The sequence below is a fragment of the Trichoderma atroviride genome, chromosome 3 (genome assembly GCF_020647795.1).
Source record: "Trichoderma atroviride chromosome 3, complete sequence".
NCBI classification, from domain to species: Eukaryota; Fungi; Ascomycota; class Sordariomycetes; order Hypocreales; family Hypocreaceae; genus Trichoderma; species Trichoderma atroviride.
In genome coordinates this window covers 4,932,945-4,956,907 of record NC_089402.1, presented here as the reverse complement: position 1 = coordinate 4,956,907, position 23,963 = coordinate 4,932,945, and the positions used below count along the sequence as shown (strand labels likewise).

Below are 23,963 nucleotides of genomic sequence, written 5' to 3'. Positions count from 1 at the left end.
AGCTTCCGAAGGGAAGAACAACTACTGCAGTGGCGATACTAACAACAGCCGCGATAAGCGTCGGCTATGGTGGCTTGGCTCAAAACGCCCGGCCCTGGGATCCCTAGACCCCGAAGATCTGGTTCAAAAGCCCCAAGCAAAGAGGCTATGTGAATTCATGGACACCCTAGCAGCAGAATGCGATTTACAGCCGTGGAATAAGGGCTTCGAAGGCGTCGAGGCTTTGGGCTGGCTCCAGCCAGCAGAAATGGACGTCCTTGAATGCCACCCGTGGGATTTAGTGGAAGTCATGAAGAAACAGAACGAGCGAGGCCATGTTATCAGGGGTGCTGGAAGCGCGGCTTCAAGCTGATATGGAAGAAGATGTCAATTTCTTCTTTTTTGAAGAGGCAGATTTATCAGTAATAGGCGCCCCTGATTTACGAGCTGGAAGTAGGTATTGAGATTTAGATAGACTGTTCTCGCCCAAGCTGAAGTAGAGATACCCCATTTATTATTACACACTGCGTTTGTCATTTTTATACAAACCATCTTACTTTCACGAATCGCCTGCTTCGAATGAGGGACGGATTATTGGAGAAAAAGCTTTACACCCACTTATAACAGAAGCTTATGCCCCCTTTTCGCATGCTTCCAATTGGACCTAATGTCTACTCATCTGAAACAATCTCATGAAATGACTAATTTATTGGACAAACTGCAGCTACCGAGCTGCCATAAAGTTATCAGTCGAGCTAAGTGCAATCTCAAATGTCATCAGTAATAACCAGGCCAACCTAAAGGCATAGTAATATACGGAGTCTCTAGTTTGTAGGATCCCAAGAAGACGGCAATTGGCCATCTCCTCGCCGATGATACCGAGGAAAATTTATCCCTGCTTACAAGGTACGGTGCCTAGCACACTTTAGGAATCGGGTGATGGATTGTATTGAGTCTGGAATTGCGTCTTCGCTTCAACTTTCAGTAATCTTTTATGACGGCGATAGTGCCGAGGTTCCTCGATTTGTGCCGAAGCGCGAGATACCGCATGATTTGTCTCTTGGGAAAGAGTGAAGTGCACGAAGAGGCTAAAATCTGGCGGCTCAGTAAACACAGGAGGTCGAAAAGGCCGACGGGAGGTCTATCTGTCCACGTCGACTTACATAGGGGCACAATGTAGAGAGATAAGCTACCAACCTATTATTATAGCTTCATACTGATCTCTTTTAATATTTTTTTGTGCATGTCTTTACTTTTTGTCTCCATTAGCTACGCGGAATAACTATGTGCAGTTTTACAGCTGGTTTTAAAGTCTTTTTTTACAAACTTGTTTACAGCACCCAGTAACCATAAAATATTCTTATCAAACAAGGGACTCTATTACTGCTTCTGTTCCCCTTTTGTCTTTCACACATATTTTGAACTTTATTTTGTGGCAAGCCAAATCTGGCAGCCGTTGTTGTTTATTCTTGTTTGCCTTTGGATACGCAGAGACTTTATCTTAAGCTTTATCATTACCTGGGTATTTATAGATCTAGGCGATAGCATTGGTTTAATTTGCTTTGGCCAATCTAGCTGAGCTTTATTTCAGAATCCAATCAACTCCGTCAGTAACGCTAATTCTGTTCTTCAGAGCTATCTCTCTTACGTCGCCTCTTGGCTCTTCGCGACAGCAATTGCCATGTAGGCTTTGCGCCCTTTGTAAGTAGTTGAAGGAAGTCCACTTCCTTAAAGTAGACCATACCGACAACACCAAGATTAATACCGCCGACATCCTGCGTAAATGAAAGACGTTAAAGTCTCCCTCCCATTCTTTCCTCTATCTTCCTCTATTTCCCCTCAACCACGATCACTTCTCAAACCTAACTGGGATACTCTCAAGCTACCAAAGGAGAACGATGGGCCCAGGCCATTGAGAAGGCGGATCAACGCCCGTCCAGCTATCAGCGTCGCTCCCAAGGGCAGCCACAGTATTCCTATCGTCCAGCTCAGGGGCGCTGTCAGTCTCAGTACTGCGCCACGACGAATGGCGACTTGATCCCCTAAGAGGTTATAGTAGTGGTCGGTATCCAGAGTCGAAGTCGATGAAACAAACGAGAAAAGCTTGACCTTGTTACAGAGCTTCATTTCATCAATAGTAGAGGGCACGTTACTGCGTAAAATCTGCTCACATCGGGCAATCCAGTGGACATAAGCACCATTGTGGACTATAACATCCGCTGTCTCAGCAACGTGCTCCCAGCTAGCATCATCGAGGCCAAGACGAGGCTTGGACAGGTCGCCAAGAACACGTTATATTCAATATTGCCCTAGCTACCTATACATTCCAATCAATCTGGCGTAATTGCGGCTACCCAAGTCTATATTAGGAAGTAGTAGATCTTTGCTTTGTATATCCAAGCAAAACTCCAGCCAATTATTCATTCAACTAAAATTCACACCAAGACTACTCTTGGAAGTTGATTTGCTATCCTTGATCCTTCTTCAAAGCGATGTTGGTCCTCACAAGTTATTAGAAGGCCACAACGGTCAAATTGAGCCACAATTGGATATATCTGCTCCCAGCTCATATCAATGGTAAAGTGAATTGGTTAGAATACCGACCATCTATCGGTCAATTTACTTTACGTTGTGAAACGTCGTGGAGGGAAGAAGGGCAGGTTCAAAAGGCGATGGGGCCGTGTATATCATGTATGCAAATCTAGTATAGGCCTCTTATGCCATCATAGTTCGGCCCTGATGAAGCATGTGGCATAGAGCTGTGCTTAATTGAAGTACATCCAGGGCGGAAATTATAACTCCTATCCTTAACCCCCTTCTCCTAGAGACGGAAAATTCTCGATAAGCGTCACATTCCGTATAACTGGAGGTATTTATTCAATGGTTGCCATGAGACCTAAAACTCAATGCCACACTTGCATTAGCTGGGGCACTCAATCTCTAACTTGGTATATTCTTGCTCAGAAATTGCCGCGGACGAACATCTCTGGAACATTGTCTCTAATGACAAATGCGCGAAAAATGAACTAATGGGACTTTACAACTAACAGACAGACTTATTTCCTTCTCCAGGATGCTTCACATTTAATAATCGGAAACAATTCTTGCATGAGCAGTAGAGGCCCCCGTTACTCATCTTGCCACTGCTACTCTTCCCGACAGCAAGGGAGATATAGATGTGAGATTTAATATTAGTCGTATTTCCGTGCGGGTGGTGCTGTGTTCCGAGGTGCCCTGCTTCTTTTCCGTAAGTTCTACTTTGACTTCGGATATGCGTCGGGTCGGTTCTCGGGCGTTATTGTGGCTGTCAGGATGCTATCCGGTTAGTCGAGCCGATGTCTATTATTTGGAATAGTAATCCAACCGCCATACAGGAAGACGTGTCGCTCAGAGCTGACAGGCCCGAGGTGTCGGCGAAGGCGCCAAGCAGAGTATCGTGCTCTACTCCAAGTAACTCGAAATCCATTCGCATATCCGTTGCCCGTGTGGACTATCTCAGCCATAATCTCTTTCAATGGATAATCTCTTGATATCCAACGAGATGCTCCATGGACGGAATCGATGCTCCACCATTGTGCGATGAAATGCCGTGCATAGAACCCTTCAAGCGGCCGCGGGTTGTGGGTTATTACCGACAGTTTTGTACAGGTCTCTCAGCTCGAATTCTTCATGCGCACCATCAGGTAATTCTCCCACAACACGCCCTGGCTGACCAGCGACGATGGAGAAGCTCGGAATGACCATGTTGGCGGGAACAATCGTCCCGTCCAAGACCTTGACGTAGTCCTTGATAATGGCAAACTCGTTGACCACGCAGCCTTTTCCAATGTACACATGGTTGCCGATACTCGCAGCCTGCACCACTGTTCCCTGTCCGATAAAGACATGATCGCCAATCCTCAACGGCATATATGTAAAGACGCCCTTGTAGATCCGGCCGGGTGGCCGAAGCAGCACAGAACGGGCCAGGAAGCAATATCGACCGATGGCAACGGCGGTGGTATTTGGTGGAGCGGCGCTTCCGCCAGATGGCGGCTGGGCTTGTGCCGTTCGGACGAGATCGCCTCGGATCATGACTTCGGGCTGGATGACGGTCTTGCCGCCCAGCATGATGTTCTGTGTGCCGACGAGGACGGCCTTGCGAGAGACCTTGTTACCGGTGTCCTAGGAAACAGAAGGAATTCACGTTAGCAGATGTCGCGTCTAGCATGTAAGGATTCCGGCCAGAGGAGCTATATCTGCTGTCTTACGGTTTCGATGTAATCTCCTTTTGCTGGACGGCGCGACATTTTGACCTGTGAAGATGTATGCAGATTGGCGGAGGCTCAAGGCCGATGGAGACGTAGATGGAGCTCGGCTTTGGAGGATGAAGATTTGGTGGGGGCGGCTGGAGCTTGAGCTATGGCCACTTAAAACACCACTTCTCTTATATCGGCAGATCGCGAGGCTTGGCATCTCTTTACATTCACAATTCGCAGATACGTGTCGATTCGATTTCCGCCATAATCTTCAGCTGCCCAGCTATCGCTTTACTGTTATTCGGCTATTTCAAGCCGTTAGCCGCATGGTTAACGCACACAGAATTGATCAGGTGCAGCGCTGCATCATATCAGCTCGTGAATCTGTCCGATTTTGGGCGCAGGTACTCTCGGCCAAAACCCCAATATAGTATGGCTTATTCTATACCAACCAACTTCCTTCCTCATTGTGCTGTTCTATACAGCTGCAATCTATTTAGTCCCAACACTCGAATCCTTTTCATCTCCTGCCTAGTCCTTTTCGGTTCGAAGCGTGGGGCATCTGCTACCTCGTTTGCGGGCAGAGGAGGCTAACGATGCTGTGATTTGATGGTTGCGCCTTGATTGATGAAGCATGTGAGTCAGGCTGCCGCGGGAAATGTCTCGTACCAGTTTAACCGCGAGGCTGTTTGAAAGAGTTTTGCGACCTATACGCATTTAAATCAAGAGTTGCTGCTTCTTCATTACTGTAGATGTCAAAGAAAATCTGCTTATTTAAATTCCCATGCAATCTACGACAAAACTTGAGGAACATCACACCCATGCGATTTCAATCAACACTCATGACAGTCTCGCTAAAGCCTCGAGCTACTCCGGCCAGCGAGTCTACTCAGCTTCCACCGCCAGCAGAGTCCACAACCCAAACAGCGACAGCTCCAGTCTTCACATATGTAACCCCTCCAGCAACATCAAGCCAGTCCCTCAACTCAATAGGCACAGGCAACTCCAATTCGGGATTCACACCACCGATTCAAGGGGGCGTAAGTCTTGGCGTATGTGTCGTTCTTCTGGCTGCCGGGCTTCTCGCACATCGCTACAATAAGCGGAGGTTGAATAAACGCTCCGAAGCCAATCAAGATTCTACATCAACACCGGGGGGACCCGAATCCTTCAATGTCAGAATCGCCTGCGCAGCACATGTCAAGCCGACAGCGAGAAAAGATGCCAGCAAGTAATAATGCATTTCAGACGATCGTGGATGATGACGAGATACGCCCAGTGACTCCTCAGAGGGCATTTTTGGCACCGAAAAGGGGAGGGCGGGCGGATGATGACTCGTCTTCGTTGATGATTTCGCCGTGTTGAAATACAGGATTCTTCAGAGCGATATTTTATTTCGACGTCGGGTTTAGCACTTAGACACCAATGATATCCAGGGAAGGAAATCTCGATATAAGCCTGAGAAAGCTTCTATAGAGTCATTATCAACATGGTAGCAAACGCGGCTTCATGAACAGAGTTGGGGAATAATGAACTGAGCCGAGTTGAAGCAGGCCGAGTATTGCCACAGAAAACGAAAATAATGTGTAATAATCTTTTTTAGGCAAATGTATATAATTCCTTAAGCTACAACCAATTTTGGATGTTTGTCAATAAAATCTGCAATGTTGAATGCGCACAGATTATGAGTGTACTTCCAGAACACCCCAATAGTACAGTAATCACTAATACAACCAAGGCTTTCTTCTTCGTAGTTGAACATACATGTTTTCAATAACATGAATCCTTTTTCGCACAAAGGGCGGCTAAAAGTCGCCTGGCAGAGCCACACCGGCCATGTGGCCGCCTGTACACGTAGTTTCATATTCGCGGCGCTTGTTCAAGGCGGACTTGCGGTGGTTCGTTACAACGTGTTGGCCATGTGCGACCCTTTTCGAAAGCCAGCAAAAAGTCGCTTCCTAAAGCTATAATGTAGCCATTTGAGCAAAGTAAAAGGCGTGTGTTACGTCGTAACTGGATCATGGGTCATTGTCGCAAGGCCATTGTCTTTCGATTGTGTCCTTGTAAGCCAAAACAAAATCACGGTACGGTGATACAGGGCATGTTAATTAACCCAAGTTACAAAATCAAGGCTGGCATTCTAGGATTCAGCTGTCGCGATGAAGAAAAGGGGATTGCATATAGACTAAATCGTTTAGTTGAAGGATGAGGAGGATGAGAACCCTGTACGCTAATAAGCTGAGTACAGTAGCTTTGACTGGCGTTTGTGTAAGGATTAGGACTAGATCCATTAAACACAATGCTTCATTTAAAAGTAATGTTAGAGCTGCAGGAAAATGTAGGCTTCTAGGATCAACTCTAGCGATAGATCCTCCGCATAGGAAAATCTTCGTCAGACTTTTACTCCGGCCCGCTTTCGGTTTTCGTTATTCTCGTCTATCTCGCCGGCTCAAGACACCGTCCGCTGACAGGTGGAGACTGAAGACACTGAATGGATGGGGGGTTCGCGCCAAAGAAGTCCCATACTTTTTGGTGCGTCTAAAAATAGCAAGCGTGGTGGGCACCAAGATCGCCAAACGGTCTGTTTGGGGGGCTCCGCGATCTATTCTATTCACAGTGGCAGCAGAACCCTGGGCAATACCACATGCTAATGCTGCGAGTAAAGGTAGCGTAGCATTTGATCGGGTAGGCTTTGATCCGAATGGATTTGCAATGGGCGAGAAGCATCGAAGCCTCGCGCGGTGGTGGCCCGCAGCTTAAGCCGGCGTGGAGCTGAGCAGACGCAGGCAAGATTACATGTAAAGAGACCTTGTCGGCAGCTCGATGCTACCGTAACAAGCAGTAAGCAGAACATCACATGCCTATATAGGCTGAAAAGATAGAATCCCCGAATCTAGATTGCCTTGACTCTCTTTTCATAATCGCATCAGTGTACCATCGCCGTGTAGAAGACCAAGAGTCATCAGTCAAGCTAGCAATCATTTCCAAAAACAGGAGCTCTGTTTAGACTCCCCAAAGCTTCCCATGCCATGTGGCTGAGCCGCGGGTATCAAACTTTCCGTCCTCGACATCAAAATCTCACGCAGACGCCAAGACCCTTTTTGGAATCAAGCCGTCCTCGTGGAATCTTTCCAGCCTTGCGTCTTTCCAGCCTAGACACTCCAGCCACGGTCAAAGCAGAAGAAGCCCAGGTCGCTAAGCGGCCAATGGCCTTGCTAAACCCTGCACCCCTCCCACCCAAGCGCGACCTAACAGGGATATTTTGTATTTGCTAGGGGTCGGGTGTTTGTTCTAGCTCTTACTGGCAGCGAAATGCGATGGCTGCAGATTGTAGGTATCGACCCGGATGCATGTATGTACGATATACGCGGGATAGGGAAAACAAGATGGAGAAACTGCGTCTCAGATTACCATATACATGAAGAATGTTCAGGAAGGAAAAGGAAGTGATTGAAAAACTCTCGCCCCTTTTTCTCTGACCACAACGACAGCTCACACGATTTCCCCCCAACGCTAAATTCCAACCTTCACCTCGGTCAGCATTCTATTTTCAACGCTCCCAGAACCCTCGGACCCGACGGCGCCAGCTATGACCTCAATCCCATGACAATAGCTGTGATTCCCAGAATGCTAAATATACTGCAGCGATCACCAGTGGGTGGTGACGAAAGCCGGAGACGTGTATTACCGGGTGGCTTATTTCCTGCAAAGTCATAACAATAGCATAGCAACAAACAAGGAGAATTTGCGTAGTAGAGATTATAGGCAGTGAGTGGTAGGCACTCTATTTGCCGCCGCCAAGCCATGCCGTCTCACCCAAATCAAGTGCTACAGAAAACAACAAGCGTTGCTTAGTTCAGTACGGCGATACCGATCGTACAGCCACCAATAATAAAATACAAGTAGAAGAGAGACAAAATGAAGCCAATGTGTTTTGTTTGGCTACTGCAGATTCCCGCAACCTGGTGCTGTCGCACAAAATCTGCAATGGCTGAGACAGGCTGAGAGTGGGATCGCAACTGGGGCCCTCTGTTGATCCGGATGCAGCCAGCCGAGACCGAGAGACACAAAGACGCCCCCAAGGCAAAGAGAGAAGAAAGGGGGTGTCTCTGTAATACAATCTCGCCGTGAACTGTCCATTCACACACCATTTTGTTTTCTGCCTCTTGCTACCCAAATGCAGGCCCTTGCATGCAGCGAAGAAAGCCCAGCTCTTCTTATTGTTGTGATTGAGAGACACGCAGGATCTACTCCAGCCGCTCCAGACTTGTCAACTCTTAAAGTTGATCTCTGCTCTTAATACAAGTACAGTACTACACTTGTTAAAATAAGTACCGTTTAAAATAGATGCTCGTACGAATTCAAGTCCTCGCACAACTTATTACACAGACGGCACTACTGCATCTCGCCGCTCTAAGCGCCCAAGCGGAGACTGACCATTGCGCTGGCCGTGGCTGCTCAACCACACCCTTCACGGGAGGGGCGTGAGAAAGTGGTTCCTCTGCTTACAGTAGTCCCGATTTCTATTTCTATTTTCTGCTGTGGCCTATTCTAGCTCATCGTCTGCATGGCATGGCCTTGTCCAGGGTCCTCTTGAGCCCATCTCGCCCTGCGTATAACTATCCTGAGCTTCCCCGGCTTCTCGGGTCGATAGCTCTCTAGTTCAATCCAGCTTCTTCTTCTCAAGGCTTGTTTGTATACATACAGCTCGACTACCTACACTTCCAACTACACCACCACCACTCATCTATCCTCCTACCAACAAGATGCTCGGTCAATCTCTATTTGTCCTCGCCTCTGCGGCTCTGGCTCTCGGCTCTCCCGTAGAAAAGAGAGACGTGACTTGCCGTTCTCCCATACCCGACCCTCCTCTGCCCATCACCGGCGGCGGTAAGTTTCACACTCTCCTCACTTATAAGATTTGACATCTTATACATCTACAACACATCAAAATGCTAATTGCGTAACTCCACAGCCACTGAACTTCCTCCCGTGCCCGACAACCTCGAGCTCAAGGTCATCGCCCTCGGCCTCGGCATCCAAAACTACACCTGCGCCTCCGTCGGCGCCTCCCCCGTCTCGACCGGCGCCCTCGCCATGTTCTACGACATCAGCCTGCTCTACCCCGAATCCGGCCCCAACGCGCTCACCATTGAGAAATTCAACCAGCTGCCCGCCTTTGCCCTCAACCACCACGAGATCCCGCTGCACTTCAACGACTCCACCGTCGGCCGAGTCAGCATCGAGGGCCCCGGCGCCTCTCTCAAGCGGCCCTTTACCCGCGCCACTCCCCTCGACCTGGGCGAGTACGGCAGCCTCCCCTTCCTGGGCCGCCACTTCTTCAACTCAGACGGCGCCCCTACCTTTGTCCTGCAGCGCGGAAGCATCAACGTCGTCGCCGCCAAGAAGGCCTCCGTCCCGGCTCCCGGCAGCGCTGATCCCGGCCCAGCTGGCACCGGCGCCGTGGCCTGGCTGGCTCTCGACGCAAACGCAAACTCTCGCGGTGCTTCTCTCGTCTACCGCGTTGAGACTGCTGGCGGAAACTCTCACGGCTGCGCTCAGGCTGCTGGCCAGGACAGCACCAGCTACTCTGCTCAGTACTGGTTCTACGGCCCCAAATAAGAGGCTCTTTTCTTTCGTTCCATATTTCTTTTTTCTTTTCTTAATTTCTAATTCTCATTATTTTTATACCTTTCTGATTCAACAAAAAGGACATTAGACAAGGGGGCTTGGAATTGGATACACTGGTTTTTGTTTCGGCGATTTATCATTATACTTTGGGAGGGAGTTCTTATTGGCAGAAACAGGACGTCTTTTGGGCACCAATAAGAAAGTTTTAGGCAAGCAAATGTATACATGAGTTTGTTATTTGGGAAGAGGTTCCTACCTCACTTGCATAGTTCCGGTCGATTTAGGAGTTATTTTACGCATAGATTTCATGATAGGAGAGAATATACTTACAAGGTTATCCTTACAATCTATTATTCTACAGTTTTCAAAAAAAAAAAAAAAAAAAAATATTACACAAGTCCAAAAATATGTGCCATTGGTAATTGGTGATTAAGACTGTCCAAAATCCACCACTTACCAGCTGATTCGCTCATTCGTAACCTGGCTTGGTTCAGCCCCCCCAGTTCGCTTTAAAATCTCACGAGAACCTGGGTAGCATTGGCAGTTTCATATCGTACGCCACAAGACTTGAGGCTAGATTATTAAATTCTCACCCATTGTGTTCTGTAATGTTCTCTAGATTCTGTCTTTCTTTACACTACAGAGGCTATACAGCCTGGTTCTGAAGCTTAGTTGCGACAACTACCGTGGAAGTCAGCCTCGCCTCCTCTATTATCAGCACTAGGACAAAAAGAAGAATTAGTTGCAACAAGGAGCAGACCATGGGTACAGAGGCTGTATTAATCATTCAGAAAATTATGCTCGGATGGGCTATGGAGAGTGTATTGTAGATATCCAGTATTCGTCCCAAGTTTCGCTCCATTTCAACACACACATTTTGGCCGTTTCCAACGTCGGCAAACTGGCTTCCCAATAAATCAACTCCCCTCTCTTGTATTTTCGCTGTTCTGTCCCGCTGTAAATCCATGGGTGATGGATGGAGCCTCTTGACATAGTCTTCTTTATAACTCTTGTTTCAAACACCAATAGACATGCATGCTAAACTGTAACTTGATTGCTTTCAACGCATTTATCTCCTAATGTCCATGCCTGCTGCAAGATCCTGCTCAAGCCCATTGGCGTGGCCCATGTATTCCTGCGGTCGCGGGTCTTCTGCCGTCCATTGGCCGCCAGCTTGGGGCATTGGGACTTGTATCTGCTGAGCGGCGGCTTGGTTGCCAGAAGCAGGGGCTGTTCGCACAAGTTGTCGGAAACGCAAAACTTCGTCCAGAATCATCTTTCGCATTTCACCAACATCCTCAACCACCTCAAAGTCGAAGTTGAACGTCGTGGGGCAGTCGGGCTCATCAGACGCATCGTGCCATATGTGAAGGTACGGGTGCTCGAGGGCCTGTTCGACGCTGATACGCTGCGAAGGATCAAAGGCAAGCATTTTGTCGAGAAGATCGAGGGCGTCGGGGTTAGCATCGGGGAACAGAGCTGGGAAGGGCTTCTTTGGCATGAATGGTAGGTTGCGGACGTATTCTTGGGCTCGAGGCGATCCGATGCGACGGAGGGTTTCCTCGTTTGGTGTTCCGAGAATGTGCAGAATCTGATTCAGCTGGTCGACATAGTCCCGACCCTTGAAGAACGGTCTGCCTCCCAGGAGCTCAGCAAGAATGCAGCCCACAGACCATACATCAACTGCAAATTTGATTAGAACTTGTACATTACAACGGATAAACCCTGAAATATGAAACCGGAATCCACGTACTAGCTTTTGTGTAGCTCTGGAAGCTCAACATAATCTCTGGCGCACGGTACCATCTCGTGGCAACATACTCAGTCATATACCCGGCATTCTCCTCGGGATCGACAGAGAAGCCACGAGCAAGGCCGAAATCGCAGATTTTCAACTCGCAATCGGCATTCACAAGCAGATTGCCCGGCTTCAAGTCTCGGTGGAGAACGTTGGCGGAGTGGATGTACTTGAGGCCGCAGAGGATCTGGTAAATAAAGGATTGGAAGTGGGCATCTGTAAGTGGCTGGCCGGAACGAATAATAGCCGCCAGGTCGCACTCCATCAGTTCTGTATGGAACGGTTAGCCATGCGGCCATGTATTGAATCGACATGTCCAGCCTCTGTAGGAGACTGTCCTGGTACTGACCCTCGTAGAGGTATGTCTCGTTGAAGTTGTCTGGTCGCGGTATATCCATATCATAGAGACATGTGATCTATCAGGTTCCGTAGGCGTCAGCTTTCGTGTAGAATATTCAATCGCAATCGTCGTATAATGCTCGACAGGCCGGGCTGTCACTCACGTTGCGATGGCCGCGGAAGTGCTGCAGCAGCTTGATCTCGCGCAGGGCGCGCTTGGCGAGGATCTTCTTGCTGAAGACATTGGTGACCTTTTTGATGGCGACGCCCTCGTTGGTCTGTCCGTTGACCGCGGCGCTGTTATCGAGTTCATATCGTTAGCAAAAAAAAAAAAAAAAAATTTGGTCTCGATGATGGCGGTGGGGAGGCTCCAAGCCAGCATCAATAGCAGGAGACATGCATCGTCAAGGGTATGCGGGGTGTAAGCGCTGGCAACTCACCAAACAATTCCATACGCTCCCTGGCCAAGCTCCTTGGTGACGGTGTAGCGCTCGTCAACTACAAAGTCCTGGTTGAAGACCTTGAATACTTTGCGTCCTTGGAGATCCGCCATGGCTGCGCTTGTGGGAGTTGTTGCGTGAAGTGGCCTTGGATTTCTCGAGGCGTGTGGGGGAGAAGAGGGGTTTATGTCTGCGCTGAGCCGCTGTGGGCTGGAGCTTTCAGGGGGGGCTGTACAGTGCTGTCGGGAGCTTGTTCTGGCGCCAAAGCCGGGATCGACTGAAAGGCAGGACTTTGAATCGCGGGGCCGAAACTCGTGTCCATATGTGGACAAGTGATGGTGGTGGCAGCAACTCAACGTAGGTAGAGAGAGAGAAGAGAGAAGGAAGAGAGAAGGAAGAGATTGCGAGAGCAGGTTTCAAACAGGACAAGAATGAGACGTTCGAGTACGCGGCCAGGCTGTGAAGAAAATTACTGTAAAACTACACGCATGCACATACATACTCCATTGGGCATCCGGGCTGGCAGCGCGAGCCGTGGTTGGCTGCGCCGTAATACGAAGCTCAGCAGAGCCTATGGCAACGTCCGACAAACATCAGCTCGGCGGCACTAGCGAGCGCTGTGCTCTGGGTGGATAAACGACTGATGGATACGACGGCAGGAAACCAGCAATCACGTCGAGGCCAGCGCGGCAGCCAATCGCAGCGGGCATCCGAGATGTGATGGCATCACTAGCCGCGCGCAATCAGGCCTGGCATATGAAGTACCCTCTTCCTCCTCTTGGCGCGTTTGGCACGACAAGAGGCTGGAACTGAGGCGTTTCCACGGGTTGGCGAGTTGGCGAGTTGGGTCCATGTCAAGCAAGTTTCAAGCTCTTCACATTGTCAGATCGTGGAGAGTCGTCACATGCCTCATGACATTTGTGTAGGTAATCCTGGCTATAGATAGCGCCACCATGGCACTGCTACATTGCATCTACGCAACCATGAGGCTAGAGCCTGATGTAACCCAATACGGCGGGGTCTTGAAGAGTTTTGACATGGAATTCACCAAATCTGAACCAAAAGACCTCGGCGTGGGGATCTTGGTGGACAGTTGTTAAAGAGTTGTTGATTGTACCTCCATGTACCAACAGCCAGCGGAGTGGGCCGAAACGAGCGGCAGCGGCGGCCAGCGTGAAGAAAAGGAAAACAGCAGTCTTGGCAAGTTCTTGATATATACAAAGTGCATGTACTACTCAGCGATCAGGGCTGGTTGAACCAACACGGCAGATGCGATATTCGGCCTCCAGACTCAGACAGCCATGTTATGCATATCCAAAACTACATCTGACCTTGCGCATCTCCTCTGCATTGCCCTTGTCCTTGTCAGCTCCCAAGGCTGGCCTATTCGCTCGACCGCAGCCACTCCCGAGACCCGCATGCCAGACCGGCACATCAACACTATCGCATCGCCCTGTCCAAGGCTGTCTTAGACAAGACAAGGGCTAGTGACAGGAGACCAATCGCCGCTATAAATACGCCTGTGCCAGTTCCTTCATGGAGCATTCCCGGTGTCCGTGCATGTTCCCATACATCAGCTCGTCATACATCATCTCTCCTGGATCCAAACAGAGCCAATGAGATTGCCCATCGGTAGAAAGGGGAGAATGGCAGCATCTTCAGGCGCAGGGTAATGCTCGGTAATTTAAGCCGCCGCTCACCAGCGCCTTTCCAGCACAACTCCGTATGTGGGGTGCAGGTCCTATTCCATGTAAGGATAGACGGTTTACATGGCTCTGTTATTACCAATGGACGTGCCGACCTCGACTTGCTTCTTACATCTGCGCCGTCTTTGACCAGACGCTCTCCTTTCTTTCCTTTTACCGTTGAATTTCACTCGCGTGCTATTTCGAGCGTCAGCAACATGTTTCCCGTGCGACCAAACCGAACGGCGTCCTTGACCGCAGCGCAACAACAAGCAGTGGTGCAGAGACAGGCCTATTTGCCCGGCCAACCCGTGTCGGTCCTATTCGTATGTTTGGGCAACATCTGCCGGTCGACGATGGCAGAGGGAATCTTCAGACACATGGCGGCACAGCCGCAGTACAAGGAGAAGATTGGAGACGTTGATTCCTGCGGAACAGGTTCGTAACGGCCGACAAAAAGCGGTTCGAGGTGTTGGACGAGATGCTGACCATGTCCCTGCAGCTGCGTATCATGCGGGCGAACCACCAGATGATCGGACTCTGGAGACTCTGGAGAAGCACGACATCTTCGACTACGATCACGATGCGCGCCGCGTAAGTTGGCCTTGACTCCCACCATACACTTCTCTGGTATCGGGATTATGCGACGGAATAGCTGACTGATCTCTGTGTCTAGATTACGCGAAGCGACTTTGACAGATTCGACTACATCTTCGCCATGGACCTCTCCAACCTCTCAGACCTCGAACGCCTCAAGCGCGAAAACAAAGACTCCAAGGCCAAGGTGATGCTCTACGGCGATTACAGCGGCACCAAGAAGCCAGAAGTCGTCAGCGACCCCTATTATGGTGGCCAGGATGGCTTTGACAAGGCTTTTGAGCAGTGTTCTCGCTTTGCCAAGAACTTTCTACAAGATGTGGTGGGCGATTCAACGGAAAAAGAAAAAGAATAAAACTACAGAACAAGATGGAGAGATCAAAGAAAGGGGGTGGGAGGGAAGTGTACGTGCGCACGCATGCATGCATGGGTAGATTTACCCCTGGTTTTGTTTTTATTTCCTTTGTGAAATGACAATTGGAGTAGATGGGAAACGGCGGGATTTGATACCCAACACTTTGTTACCTGGGAAACGCGGATTATACTACACAAGTTATTAATATGCCTAGATACACACAAAGCATTTTGGGGGATACATTGTTTTGTAGATGATACAACAAGACACTGATTTTTAATTTAGAGCTTTACATTCAACATAACGAGAAGGAGGGTCGTTGATAATATGAGTGCTGCGGTTTGATAGAGTTAATGAAAGAGCCTGTGTTAATAGCTCATTTACCAGTGAGGCAATGCTCAACCCATGAACGGATCAGATGTGGGTAACTCGCGAGAATAGCCAGCGAGGCTTTATACGGAAGTGATATCATCTGATCCTCAGAACTATCAGATCTGCATGTAATAGGAGTTGACGAAATATGACTTCCTACTCGGTGATTAAGGTAGAAGCAGTAAAAGCACTACATAGGACGGACGCCATGGCTAAGATTTTTACTGGGCAATTTAAATATTCCTCTTCAAAGGTATAAACATCTTTTCACAGACTGCCATGACAGTTTGATCATCACATCTTCAAATACTTTTTAGCAACTTCTCATCAGATCCCTCAGATATCAACAAAGGGGATCTTATCAACTTTTAGGTCGTAGGCCGACTACACGCTGGGGTATCTTCTCAATCTATCTGTTCACTGGTATGTCCTGGGGAAAGCCGGGCAAACATTAAGAAGCAGTAGCAGGGAGCGAATGGAGCATAAAACAGCCTCGCCGACTCTTGTACAAACTTGGGCATCTCCTGCAATATTCCATCCATAGACTAGGAGACTCTCTCAGCCCGGTTCGCCATGTAACACCACTTGGGTCGCTCTGTCATTAAGAGCAATAACTGCAGAAATAGAGAGGTTTCAAATTAGCCATGCAAGCCATCTTCATAGTATAGGTCCAGCCTCGGGGGATAACCAATATGCTTTATAAACTAGCCATAGCTAAATTATCCAGCCCCCAGAGACTTCATATCCGATTTCTGTTCTTTATCAACTACCATGGCCCTTCGGTCTCCTCGTCGTAGCCATGTAGTCAGGACCCTGGATCACTACGCTGCCAACGTTGCTGGGGATGATCTTATCAATCTCTTTTACCGAGACTTTGAAGTTATAGCTAACAGTATTTTCTCTACAATCATCGGACCTAAAAGTGTTATGCAACCGTCAGCCAGGAAGAAAAGTGTATACTATTTCAAGGATCGTCTTACTTGTAGAAGTGGCATGTTAAATCCGGAGGTACGTCAGGGTCTACTTTTCTGAGTGAATGTATGCGATTTGCTCCTCAATCCATCAGTTCCCCGTTCCGGTATGGAAAAATAAAATGAGATAGCAAGTTTATGTAGAGAGAGGGGGAAAGAAACATACATATACGTACTGATGTTCGTGCAATGATGATTGCCAGTCCACGTCCATTGATGGTCATGGAACAACGGAGCAGAATAGAGTATCGTCTACAACGCTTCATTCGAAATGGCAATATCCAGAGAAATGGAACGAATAGAGGTGGATTCTACTAATTCTTTTATCATCGGCACCAATTGCAGTTGATGCCATGGCAACAATGCACGAGATTAATATATACAACTACACTGTGACTTTTACAAGATACATGTATATTTAAACAGACAGAGATACTATTATGATACTGTTAGGTACTTTCTTTTTTCTTCTTCTTGTGCGGCCCTCGTTCATCCTGTTATGCTTTTTTGAAACAAATTTTTACATCATGGCGAATAATATTAACAGACTGGCGTTCTACTAGTGACTTGCTGGCACGCATTCCATGGGAAATAGTGAGCTACCAGGCAGCTCAATGGTTTAGCTTTTGTGGCTGTTTCAAGGCAAGTTTGACAGCTGGGGATAGATTTTGGGAGTTGGCGGGACAGATTGAGGAAATACCACAGCTCGACTGCCTGATCCAAGATTTGGCCCGGAGAGGCATTGTCTAAGGGCGTTGCATTTTACACTGCCTAGGTAGGCCTGCATACTTTCCCTTGTGGGAGACTAGAAACCTGCTTGTGAGACGTCAAGCTAGAAGATCGTCCGTCCGCTTCCATCCGGTCTGATCAGCCCGGATCGACAGTTTGGCTCGAGCCGGCCTACGGTGCTTGTCCCAAAATGCTCGATGCTATCCGTCATCTATGCACTTCTATACATAGATGAAGAGTTTATATCAACTTCCTACATGGACATGCAAATCTCAAAGAGCACAGTCCTATTAAGGCAGACGTCACATTATCAAGCATCAAAGAGATATCGTTTTGAATAATTTTATTCCTTTTTTCATAAAGAATATCTTGGCCCAATGCAAGAGAGGGGATGTCACACTTTTCTTCCACATGCGTGACTTGGTACAGCAAAGGAAATTGTTCTTGTTCCTCAGCAAGCCAGCACTTCGACTCCACCGCGGCCATTTTTTGCGGTCCTAATAACGCCAATATAATATCAAATAAAAAAACCCATGCAGCGCCTTGCTAAGGTTAGAAAGGGGAAAACAAGAGTGGTAGTATACAATGTAGGGGTACAGAGATCCGTTATCATGAAAGTTTGATGTGCGTTGCGGGCGATATCCAGCCTGTTCCGACAGTTTCATCCAGCCCGGCACACGGCTCCTTTTTGGTTCGTGTCGTTTTTTTTTTTCCTTTTTTCCTTTTTTGTTATAGTTGTGATGTTGTTACATGGTCATGGTTTGTCTCTGGCGCTCTTGGCGGAGCTTCTCCATGACTCCAATGACACCTCCATTGCGGAGGCGCTCGAGGACAAGCCGCATGCCGTCTCGGCTCTTGCTGAGCTGGTCAATGGTCTTGGTGGAGGCGAGGCTCTCAATGCTTCGTTGAATGCCCTTTGCGCCAAGTCCACCAAGCAGCCCAGGTAGCCAGCCGGTGCCGCTGCTCTCCTGGGCTTGGCCAAGCTTGCCTCTGAGTTTCTCTCCGAGCCGTGACTTGAACGAGACGCTGGAATTGACATCCGTCTCGTTCCGCGCAATCGCTTCGGGTGTGCTCGGCACCTTGAAGTGTTGCTTCTCAACCACCGACAGCACACCGGTGAAATTGAGGTTGCGGCTCTCCGTCTTCATCCATCCTTGCTTGATATCCACAACGCTGGTCTCGAGAATGTACGAGGCCTTTTCACCAGAGCCGCCACCTGAGACGCTGGCGGGCAGCAGTTTATATACTGCGCTGGGCATGCGGCTCTTCTTCAGGTGAATGCGGGTGGTGTAGAGACGCTGCGTTTCCGGGTCGACATGGCTGGAGATAGTGTCGGTGCTCAGGACGTGAGCGGCGAATGGGTTGAGCTGAGGAGACGAGTATCGCAGGAAGTAGGCGAGGGTGACGGTCGGGAAAGGATGAGAGTAGGTGTGGTTGGTGGAGTGCGTGAGAACCATTGTGAATGTTGTTAGAGTCGTAATTGAGGTGAATTGTCCTGATATGCTGCTGCTCTCCGTGCGGAGACTCAGTTCGAAGACGTCAAAGGCGCAAACGCTCTCTTGTCAGAAGCCTCAATCACTCGACGTCAATTTCGCTAAGCCGGCATCCGCGCATTCCAAGCAGCGTTCGTGAACCAGACAATCGTGACAACAAGGAGACAAAGAGAAGCAGCACAAGATACAGCGCAGAAGAAAAGGGGAGCAGGCGCTTCCAAAGCCTCTGGTCGAGGAAATGAAATCGACTGACGGCAGAGGTCAGTGGCACGAGCATCAACTTTTCTGCCGGCTATAAGCACGCGGTCGGCGGGGCTGTGATTGGCCACCGGTGAGGGGAAAAGGCTTCGCGCGAGCCCAATCCGGGGTGGCAGCTTCACGTGACCGGCCTTTTGCCCACGCAGCGCAGCTGGCTAAGCTCCGGGCTGGCGACCCCCACCATAGCTCTGCTGGATTACAGCGCCATTTGTTCACTGTTTGTTCACTGAGCCGTCACATCGTCGCAGCATGCGGTGGCAAACTCCAGCATATTCGAGATCCAGCCGCACCCCGGGCCATGCAGCCATCGGACTGTTGAGCTGCTAAGCATTACTAAACTAATCAAATGTTCCATTAACTGGCATCCATGCTATATGCCGTCCCTCTACTATGCGAACTACTAGCAGTACCTATGCAGGTCTATGTGCTACCTCGTACACGCAAGTAGTATAATCCCGTATTACCTATATGTGTATGATAAATGACCAGAACAAAGAGGGGAAATCCCCCCAGAAGATATCGTGTACATCGGCGAATTTATCGCCGTTATAGCCGCTGTTCCGCAACCCCGCTCAGCAATGCTACCATCCTTCGTCTTCTCTACAGTAAAAAGCAAGGCTATAGCAGAAACTCCTCGCCCGCATAGTGCCGCAGAATCACCCAACCCTCGTTAAACGTCTTCTTCTCAAAACGCACAATGACGGCAGCATGCGTGTGTCGATCCTTCTGGATCCAAACAGGGTATTTCCGCCATTTGAGTGAGTTTAGTGATCGAATCATCTCGAACTGGCAAGGTGCCAAGGCCAGCGTTGGCTGCGTAGGGATGGACATTCTTCTCTCTCGGGCCATTGTGCTTCTGTCCTCTGCGTTCATGCCCGTCTCTTCGTCTTCGTCTTCGTCTGCCAGATATTCTTGGTGCTGCGAGTTGTTCAAGGCCTCGTAGACGTGTTCGACCTCTTCACGAAACTCCTTGATCAGTATTGGGACCCGGTATTCCCTTATGTCGATGCCCGCCAGGCCGCCTTCGTGTAGCTTGATGCGCTTTGTGCTTCGTATGGTTTGAAAAACTGAATTGATAAGATATGCCACCACGCCAATGGGCACCAGAACACCCACTGTGACCATGAATGGAATTCCTCTCAGCCATCGCACGCCCGTTTCGGTCAACGATGAAATGGTGATTGGCGCGGGAACCTTGGGTCGCGGAGAGAAGGGATGCGCAGCATCTAGTAGCACACCCTCACCATCTTTGAGAAAGTTGACTTTGACCCGGTCTATATCCTTGTATGGATCCGTCTTTTCTATACAGGTCGTATAGTAAACCGCACTTCGATCATTAACAATGTTGCTGTACAACGTGTGTCTTCTAAACTTTTGCAGCCCCAGCATAAAAATAGACTGCGGGTCGGCCATGACAGAGAGTAGGGGGGCGTCCAGTGTCTCGAAACTTGTCAATGGTGAATAGTTGGCTCCCCGACATTGACAATGTTCTCGCGCCCAGCACATTCCATATGTGATTGTGCCATCCCTTAAGAGGAGTTCGTACGCCCAGATGTGGCGAAGCAAACGTCGTAAAGTTCTGTCCTTGATTGTCAATATCCAGCCTCTCTCTCTTACAAACTAGAGGGTTGAAAGGTGCCCACCATGCACTCAACTGAGTCCAGAATGCCCTTTGCATACAGCAGGCCAACTGCGTATCGCGACACCAGCCCGCCGAGAGAGTATCCTACAACACTCAGCTTCCTTATCTTGCCGCCATTGCTCTCAATAGTCTTGAGCTCTTCTATAATCTCGGCGCAGACTCGCTCGCCACCAAGCTCGATGCCGTCGTACGTGAAACTGCCGCTGTTCCGCTTGGCCAGCAGAAGATAGAGGTCGTCAGGGGAATGTTGGGCTCGCAGTGTCTTGGCAATGTTGTTCATGTGGTTCGGATTCCCCCATAGCTTTTCGAGACCCAAGTTAGCCCAGACAGATGCATCTCAGAGGCTGTTCCAAAAACTCACTCCATGAACCAGGACGCAGAGGTGGTCCGCCTTGTTGCTTCCGCCGGCGAAATCCATGGTGAGCGCTGCACCTAGAAGTCTTGAGCCGGCCAGGCGAGCAGACATTTGCTGCAGAAGAGGCTGTAACGGCGAAAGGGGTGGAAATAGGCGTTTACACGCATTACGTAGGGCATGTCCGAGGCACGTTGAAAGAGGATGCGTAATCGCTCGCGGGCCGTATTTACCGGAGCTAGGAGGTGGGCTGATATCCACAGGCACCCATAGCCTTGTAGGTGCTGTTTACAAGCTGTAGTGAAACTTGGCAGCGGAAAGATCACAGCCATGTTTTCCAGTAAATCAAAAGATTCCATGGATTTGAAATAATAAACAGTGTCTGTTACCAACATGAATATATATTAAAAATCGTGCTAATACAACAAGTCGAGCTTGGATTTTTCAGGGTCCTTACCCGGGAAAGTGAGGTAATACCTACCTACTTTTGCCTAGAGAACTTAAGTGCACGACTGAAACAGTTGGAAAGGTAAATCTTTTCTGTTTTGCTATTATGGTTGAATCCATATCTCTTCATGACCTCTGGACGTATGAATAGGACCAGTTATTGGATGCTTCTAAATAGTAGTAAAAGTGTTCACATTTGAGCAAATTGATGCACGCTGTCACACGCAATACACAGTCTGGCAGTTCTTGTAGCCAAACAAAGTATAGAGACAAAACATGGGAATAAAACAAAATCAAAGCTTTCAACTTAGTTTACAAAAACTAGACTGCATATTCCATCTACCATCTGGTTCAGCTACTTCTCTGTCAAGTGGCATCAACAGCAGTATCACTGAATCACTGCACAAGCACACAATTTAAAGACATTAGCACCCCCCGTCATTGTTACTTAGCGGCCCTTTAGTGTCCCCAGCGCTTCTGCTCGGCAGCCTCGCGCCTAAATGTCGGCGCTTCCGCCCCTGGCTCGCCCCTGGCTCGCCCCCCTGCAGTTCTAGAGGCTCAGATGCAGCGTACCGTGTATCTTTAATTGTTTCCAATCATCAACCAAACAATCATCTGTGGCTTGACAAACATTTGAGCAAATTGTTCAGTCGTTTGCTTTGACGGAACATACAAACGCCTCATTACACACTTCTGCTCACATGATGCCGCGCAAATGAACCTTTTGCCTGTCCAAATCTAGATCACGCGTCACTTGTTCCTCACTTTCAGTGCTGCAAGGCCATCATGAGCCTCTCACTCAAGCACATTCCCTGCCCAGCAGGCAATAAATGCACAGCCTTTCAGTGTATATTCGGACATGAAAAAGACAACAGCAAGGCCGATGGAGACAGTGTTGGCGAGCCGGCAAAGAGTGATATATTGTCACCTCCAGACCAGGATCGGCCGAACAAACGCCTAAAGGTCGACGACGCTTCCCTCAAAACACAAACGGGTGTAGCCGCCAATGGTCAGACCAAGCAAACGAAAGAGGAACATAAGAAGCCAGTTCTGCCCCAAAGCGCCACGCGTTCCATCTCTCCTCCTCCACTCAAAAGAAAGGCTGCACCCTCAACAACCCAGACTGCAGAGAATCCTGCCCCTTCTCCCTCAGCTGCAAAGAATCAAACAAGTGCTTTATCCGGATCCAAGACTACGGCTATGCCAAAATCAAAGAAAGCTGAGACTCTCAATCCTCGACTACTCAAAAGTTCCCCAGCTAGCCATGAGATCCGGCTCAAACTCCTCAGACTTGTGCACCAGGAATTCAAACGCCTAAATGAGGAACTGAAGAAGAGTGTCACAAACCAAGAGAAGAATCTACTATTGTCTGACCAAGACCTCATCATCAGAGCTCTTGACGAAGAGCAAGCCTGCGCTATAGAAAAGCCAGCCGTCTACTCAAACGTCATGAAGAACAAGGTCATGCAATATAAGCGCATGACTGCGGCTCAGTGGAAAGAGACCCGGGCCAAAGAAAAGCAAGATGCCCAGAAAAAGCTCAAGAAAGACGACATGGTTGACGGAGAGCCTAAAAAGATCGAGACTGGCCTTACAAACGCACAAGAAGTTCAACTATTGAAACGCATCGTCACGCCAATCGACAACATGGGACCCCATGGATACGTCCCCACCGTTCCAACAGAGGAGCAAATCAAATCGGCCTTGGATGGTATGGAAGCGGGAAAGGGATGGGAGAAATGCGATCGTTGCCAGCAGAGATTCCAGGTCTTCCCTGGACGGAGAGAGGAGGATGGCGCCTTGACAACTGGAGGAGCCTGCAAGTTCCACTGGGGCAAGACCTATATCCCAGAAAAGCAGCCCGGTGACAAGACAAGAGTGCCCAAACGATACCACTGCTGTGGCGAAGAAGTTGGCGATTCGGCCGGATGCTTCACTCACGAGCACCACGTCTTCAAAGCAAGCGACCCCAAACGGCTGGCTGCTGTTCTCAACTTTGCAGAGACACCGGAGAATCCTATCGCTCCCACGGATAGAGCAGTCTGCTTTGACTGCGAAATGTGCTACACGGTCCACGGCCTTGAGTTGGTGCGTCTGACAGCTACATCATGGCCTGCCGGAGAAGACTTGCTCGACGCCCTGGTCCAACCCATAGGAGAAATCTTGGATCTCAATTCTCGATTTTCAGGCGTCTGGCCCGAAGATCTCGCTGGAGCTGAATCCTGGTCCGTCAACGACGATCTCAAGCCGGCTAAGGGAGGCGAAGAGACGGGAAGCGAAGACGGCGAGGTGAAATCTAAGAAGAGAAAGCTCAAAATCGTTTCTTCCCCCCGAAGTTGCGCGAGACCTTCTCTTCTCGCTTATATCCCCGTCAACGCCCCTCATGGGCCACGGTCTAGAAAACGACCTCAACGCCGTCCGCGTCGTGCACCCGACCATCATCGACACCGTCTTGCTCTACCCCCACAGAATGGGTCTGCCATATCGCTTTGGCCTCAAGACCTTGATGAGCGTTCACCTGAATGTCAAGATCCAGCAGGAGACGGGACCGAAGATGCTTGGTCACGACTCTGGAGAGGATGCCAGAGCGGCTGGAGATTTGGTTCGACTACGGGTCATGGATGTGTGGAATGACTT

General features: G+C 49.2%; 9 protein-coding genes across 9 annotated transcripts; 3 read left to right on the top strand and 6 right to left on the bottom strand.

The window, feature by feature from the left end:
- Positions 1–3,582: 3,582 nt before the first annotated feature.
- TrAtP1_006944 (uncharacterized protein) lies at positions 3,583–4,268 on the bottom strand (the record flags this gene model as incomplete). The annotated part of the gene is made up of 2 exons (XM_014082256.2): positions 3,583–4,143; positions 4,230–4,268. 2 exons carry the CDS (start codon positions 4,266–4,268, stop codon positions 3,583–3,585), a joined length of 600 nt encoding a protein of 199 aa, XP_013937731.1.
- A 3,800-nt stretch (positions 4,269–8,068) lies between these two features.
- TrAtP1_006943 (uncharacterized protein) lies at positions 8,069–8,368 on the bottom strand (the record flags this gene model as incomplete). The annotated part of the gene is made up of 1 exon (XM_066113326.1): positions 8,069–8,368. The coding sequence occupies one exon, from the start codon at positions 8,366–8,368 to the stop codon at positions 8,069–8,071; it is 300 nt and encodes a 99-aa protein (XP_065969412.1).
- Positions 8,369–8,739: 371 nt separating this feature from the next.
- On the top strand, positions 8,740–10,197 carry TrAtP1_006942 (uncharacterized protein). Its single transcript, XM_014082258.2, has 2 exons — positions 8,740–9,107; positions 9,193–10,197. The coding sequence occupies exons 1-2, from the start codon at positions 8,984–8,986 to the stop codon at positions 9,837–9,839; spliced, it is 771 nt and encodes a 256-aa protein (XP_013937733.1). The 5' UTR covers positions 8,740–8,983; the 3' UTR covers positions 9,840–10,197.
- A 414-nt stretch (positions 10,198–10,611) lies between these two features.
- TrAtP1_006941 (uncharacterized protein) lies at positions 10,612–12,863 on the bottom strand. The gene is made up of 5 exons (XM_014082259.2): positions 12,426–12,863; positions 12,150–12,282; positions 11,996–12,062; positions 11,602–11,916; positions 10,612–11,531 (listed from the first exon to the last, which is right to left on the bottom strand). The coding sequence occupies exons 1-5, from the start codon at positions 12,536–12,538 to the stop codon at positions 10,918–10,920; spliced, it is 1,242 nt and encodes a 413-aa protein (XP_013937734.1). The 5' UTR covers positions 12,539–12,863; the 3' UTR covers positions 10,612–10,917.
- Positions 12,864–13,988: 1,125 nt separating this feature from the next.
- Positions 13,989–15,408, top strand: TrAtP1_006940 (uncharacterized protein). The gene is made up of 3 exons (XM_014082260.2): positions 13,989–14,548; positions 14,613–14,704; positions 14,787–15,408. The coding sequence occupies exons 1-3, from the start codon at positions 14,098–14,100 to the stop codon at positions 15,060–15,062; spliced, it is 819 nt and encodes a 272-aa protein (XP_013937735.2). The 5' UTR covers positions 13,989–14,097; the 3' UTR covers positions 15,063–15,408.
- A 2,472-nt stretch (positions 15,409–17,880) lies between these two features.
- On the bottom strand, positions 17,881–18,591 carry TrAtP1_006939 (uncharacterized protein; the record flags this gene model as incomplete). Its single annotated transcript, XM_014082261.2, has 1 exon — positions 17,881–18,591. The coding sequence occupies one exon, from the start codon at positions 18,589–18,591 to the stop codon at positions 17,881–17,883; it is 711 nt and encodes a 236-aa protein (XP_013937736.2).
- A 912-nt stretch (positions 18,592–19,503) lies between these two features.
- On the bottom strand, positions 19,504–20,298 carry TrAtP1_006938 (uncharacterized protein; the record flags this gene model as incomplete). The annotated part of the gene is made up of 1 exon (XM_066113325.1): positions 19,504–20,298. The coding sequence occupies one exon, from the start codon at positions 20,296–20,298 to the stop codon at positions 19,504–19,506; it is 795 nt and encodes a 264-aa protein (XP_065969411.1).
- Positions 20,299–20,498: 200 nt separating this feature from the next.
- Positions 20,499–20,945, bottom strand: TrAtP1_006937 (uncharacterized protein; the record flags this gene model as incomplete). The annotated part of the gene is made up of 2 exons (XM_014082262.2): positions 20,499–20,828; positions 20,889–20,945. 2 exons carry the CDS (start codon positions 20,943–20,945, stop codon positions 20,499–20,501), a joined length of 387 nt encoding a protein of 128 aa, XP_013937737.2.
- A 1,167-nt stretch (positions 20,946–22,112) lies between these two features.
- Positions 22,113–23,960, top strand: TrAtP1_006936 (uncharacterized protein; the record flags this gene model as incomplete). Its single annotated transcript, XM_014082263.2, has 1 exon — positions 22,113–23,960. One exon carries the CDS (start codon positions 22,113–22,115, stop codon positions 23,958–23,960), a length of 1,848 nt encoding a protein of 615 aa, XP_013937738.2.
- Positions 23,961–23,963: the final 3 nt, after the last annotated feature.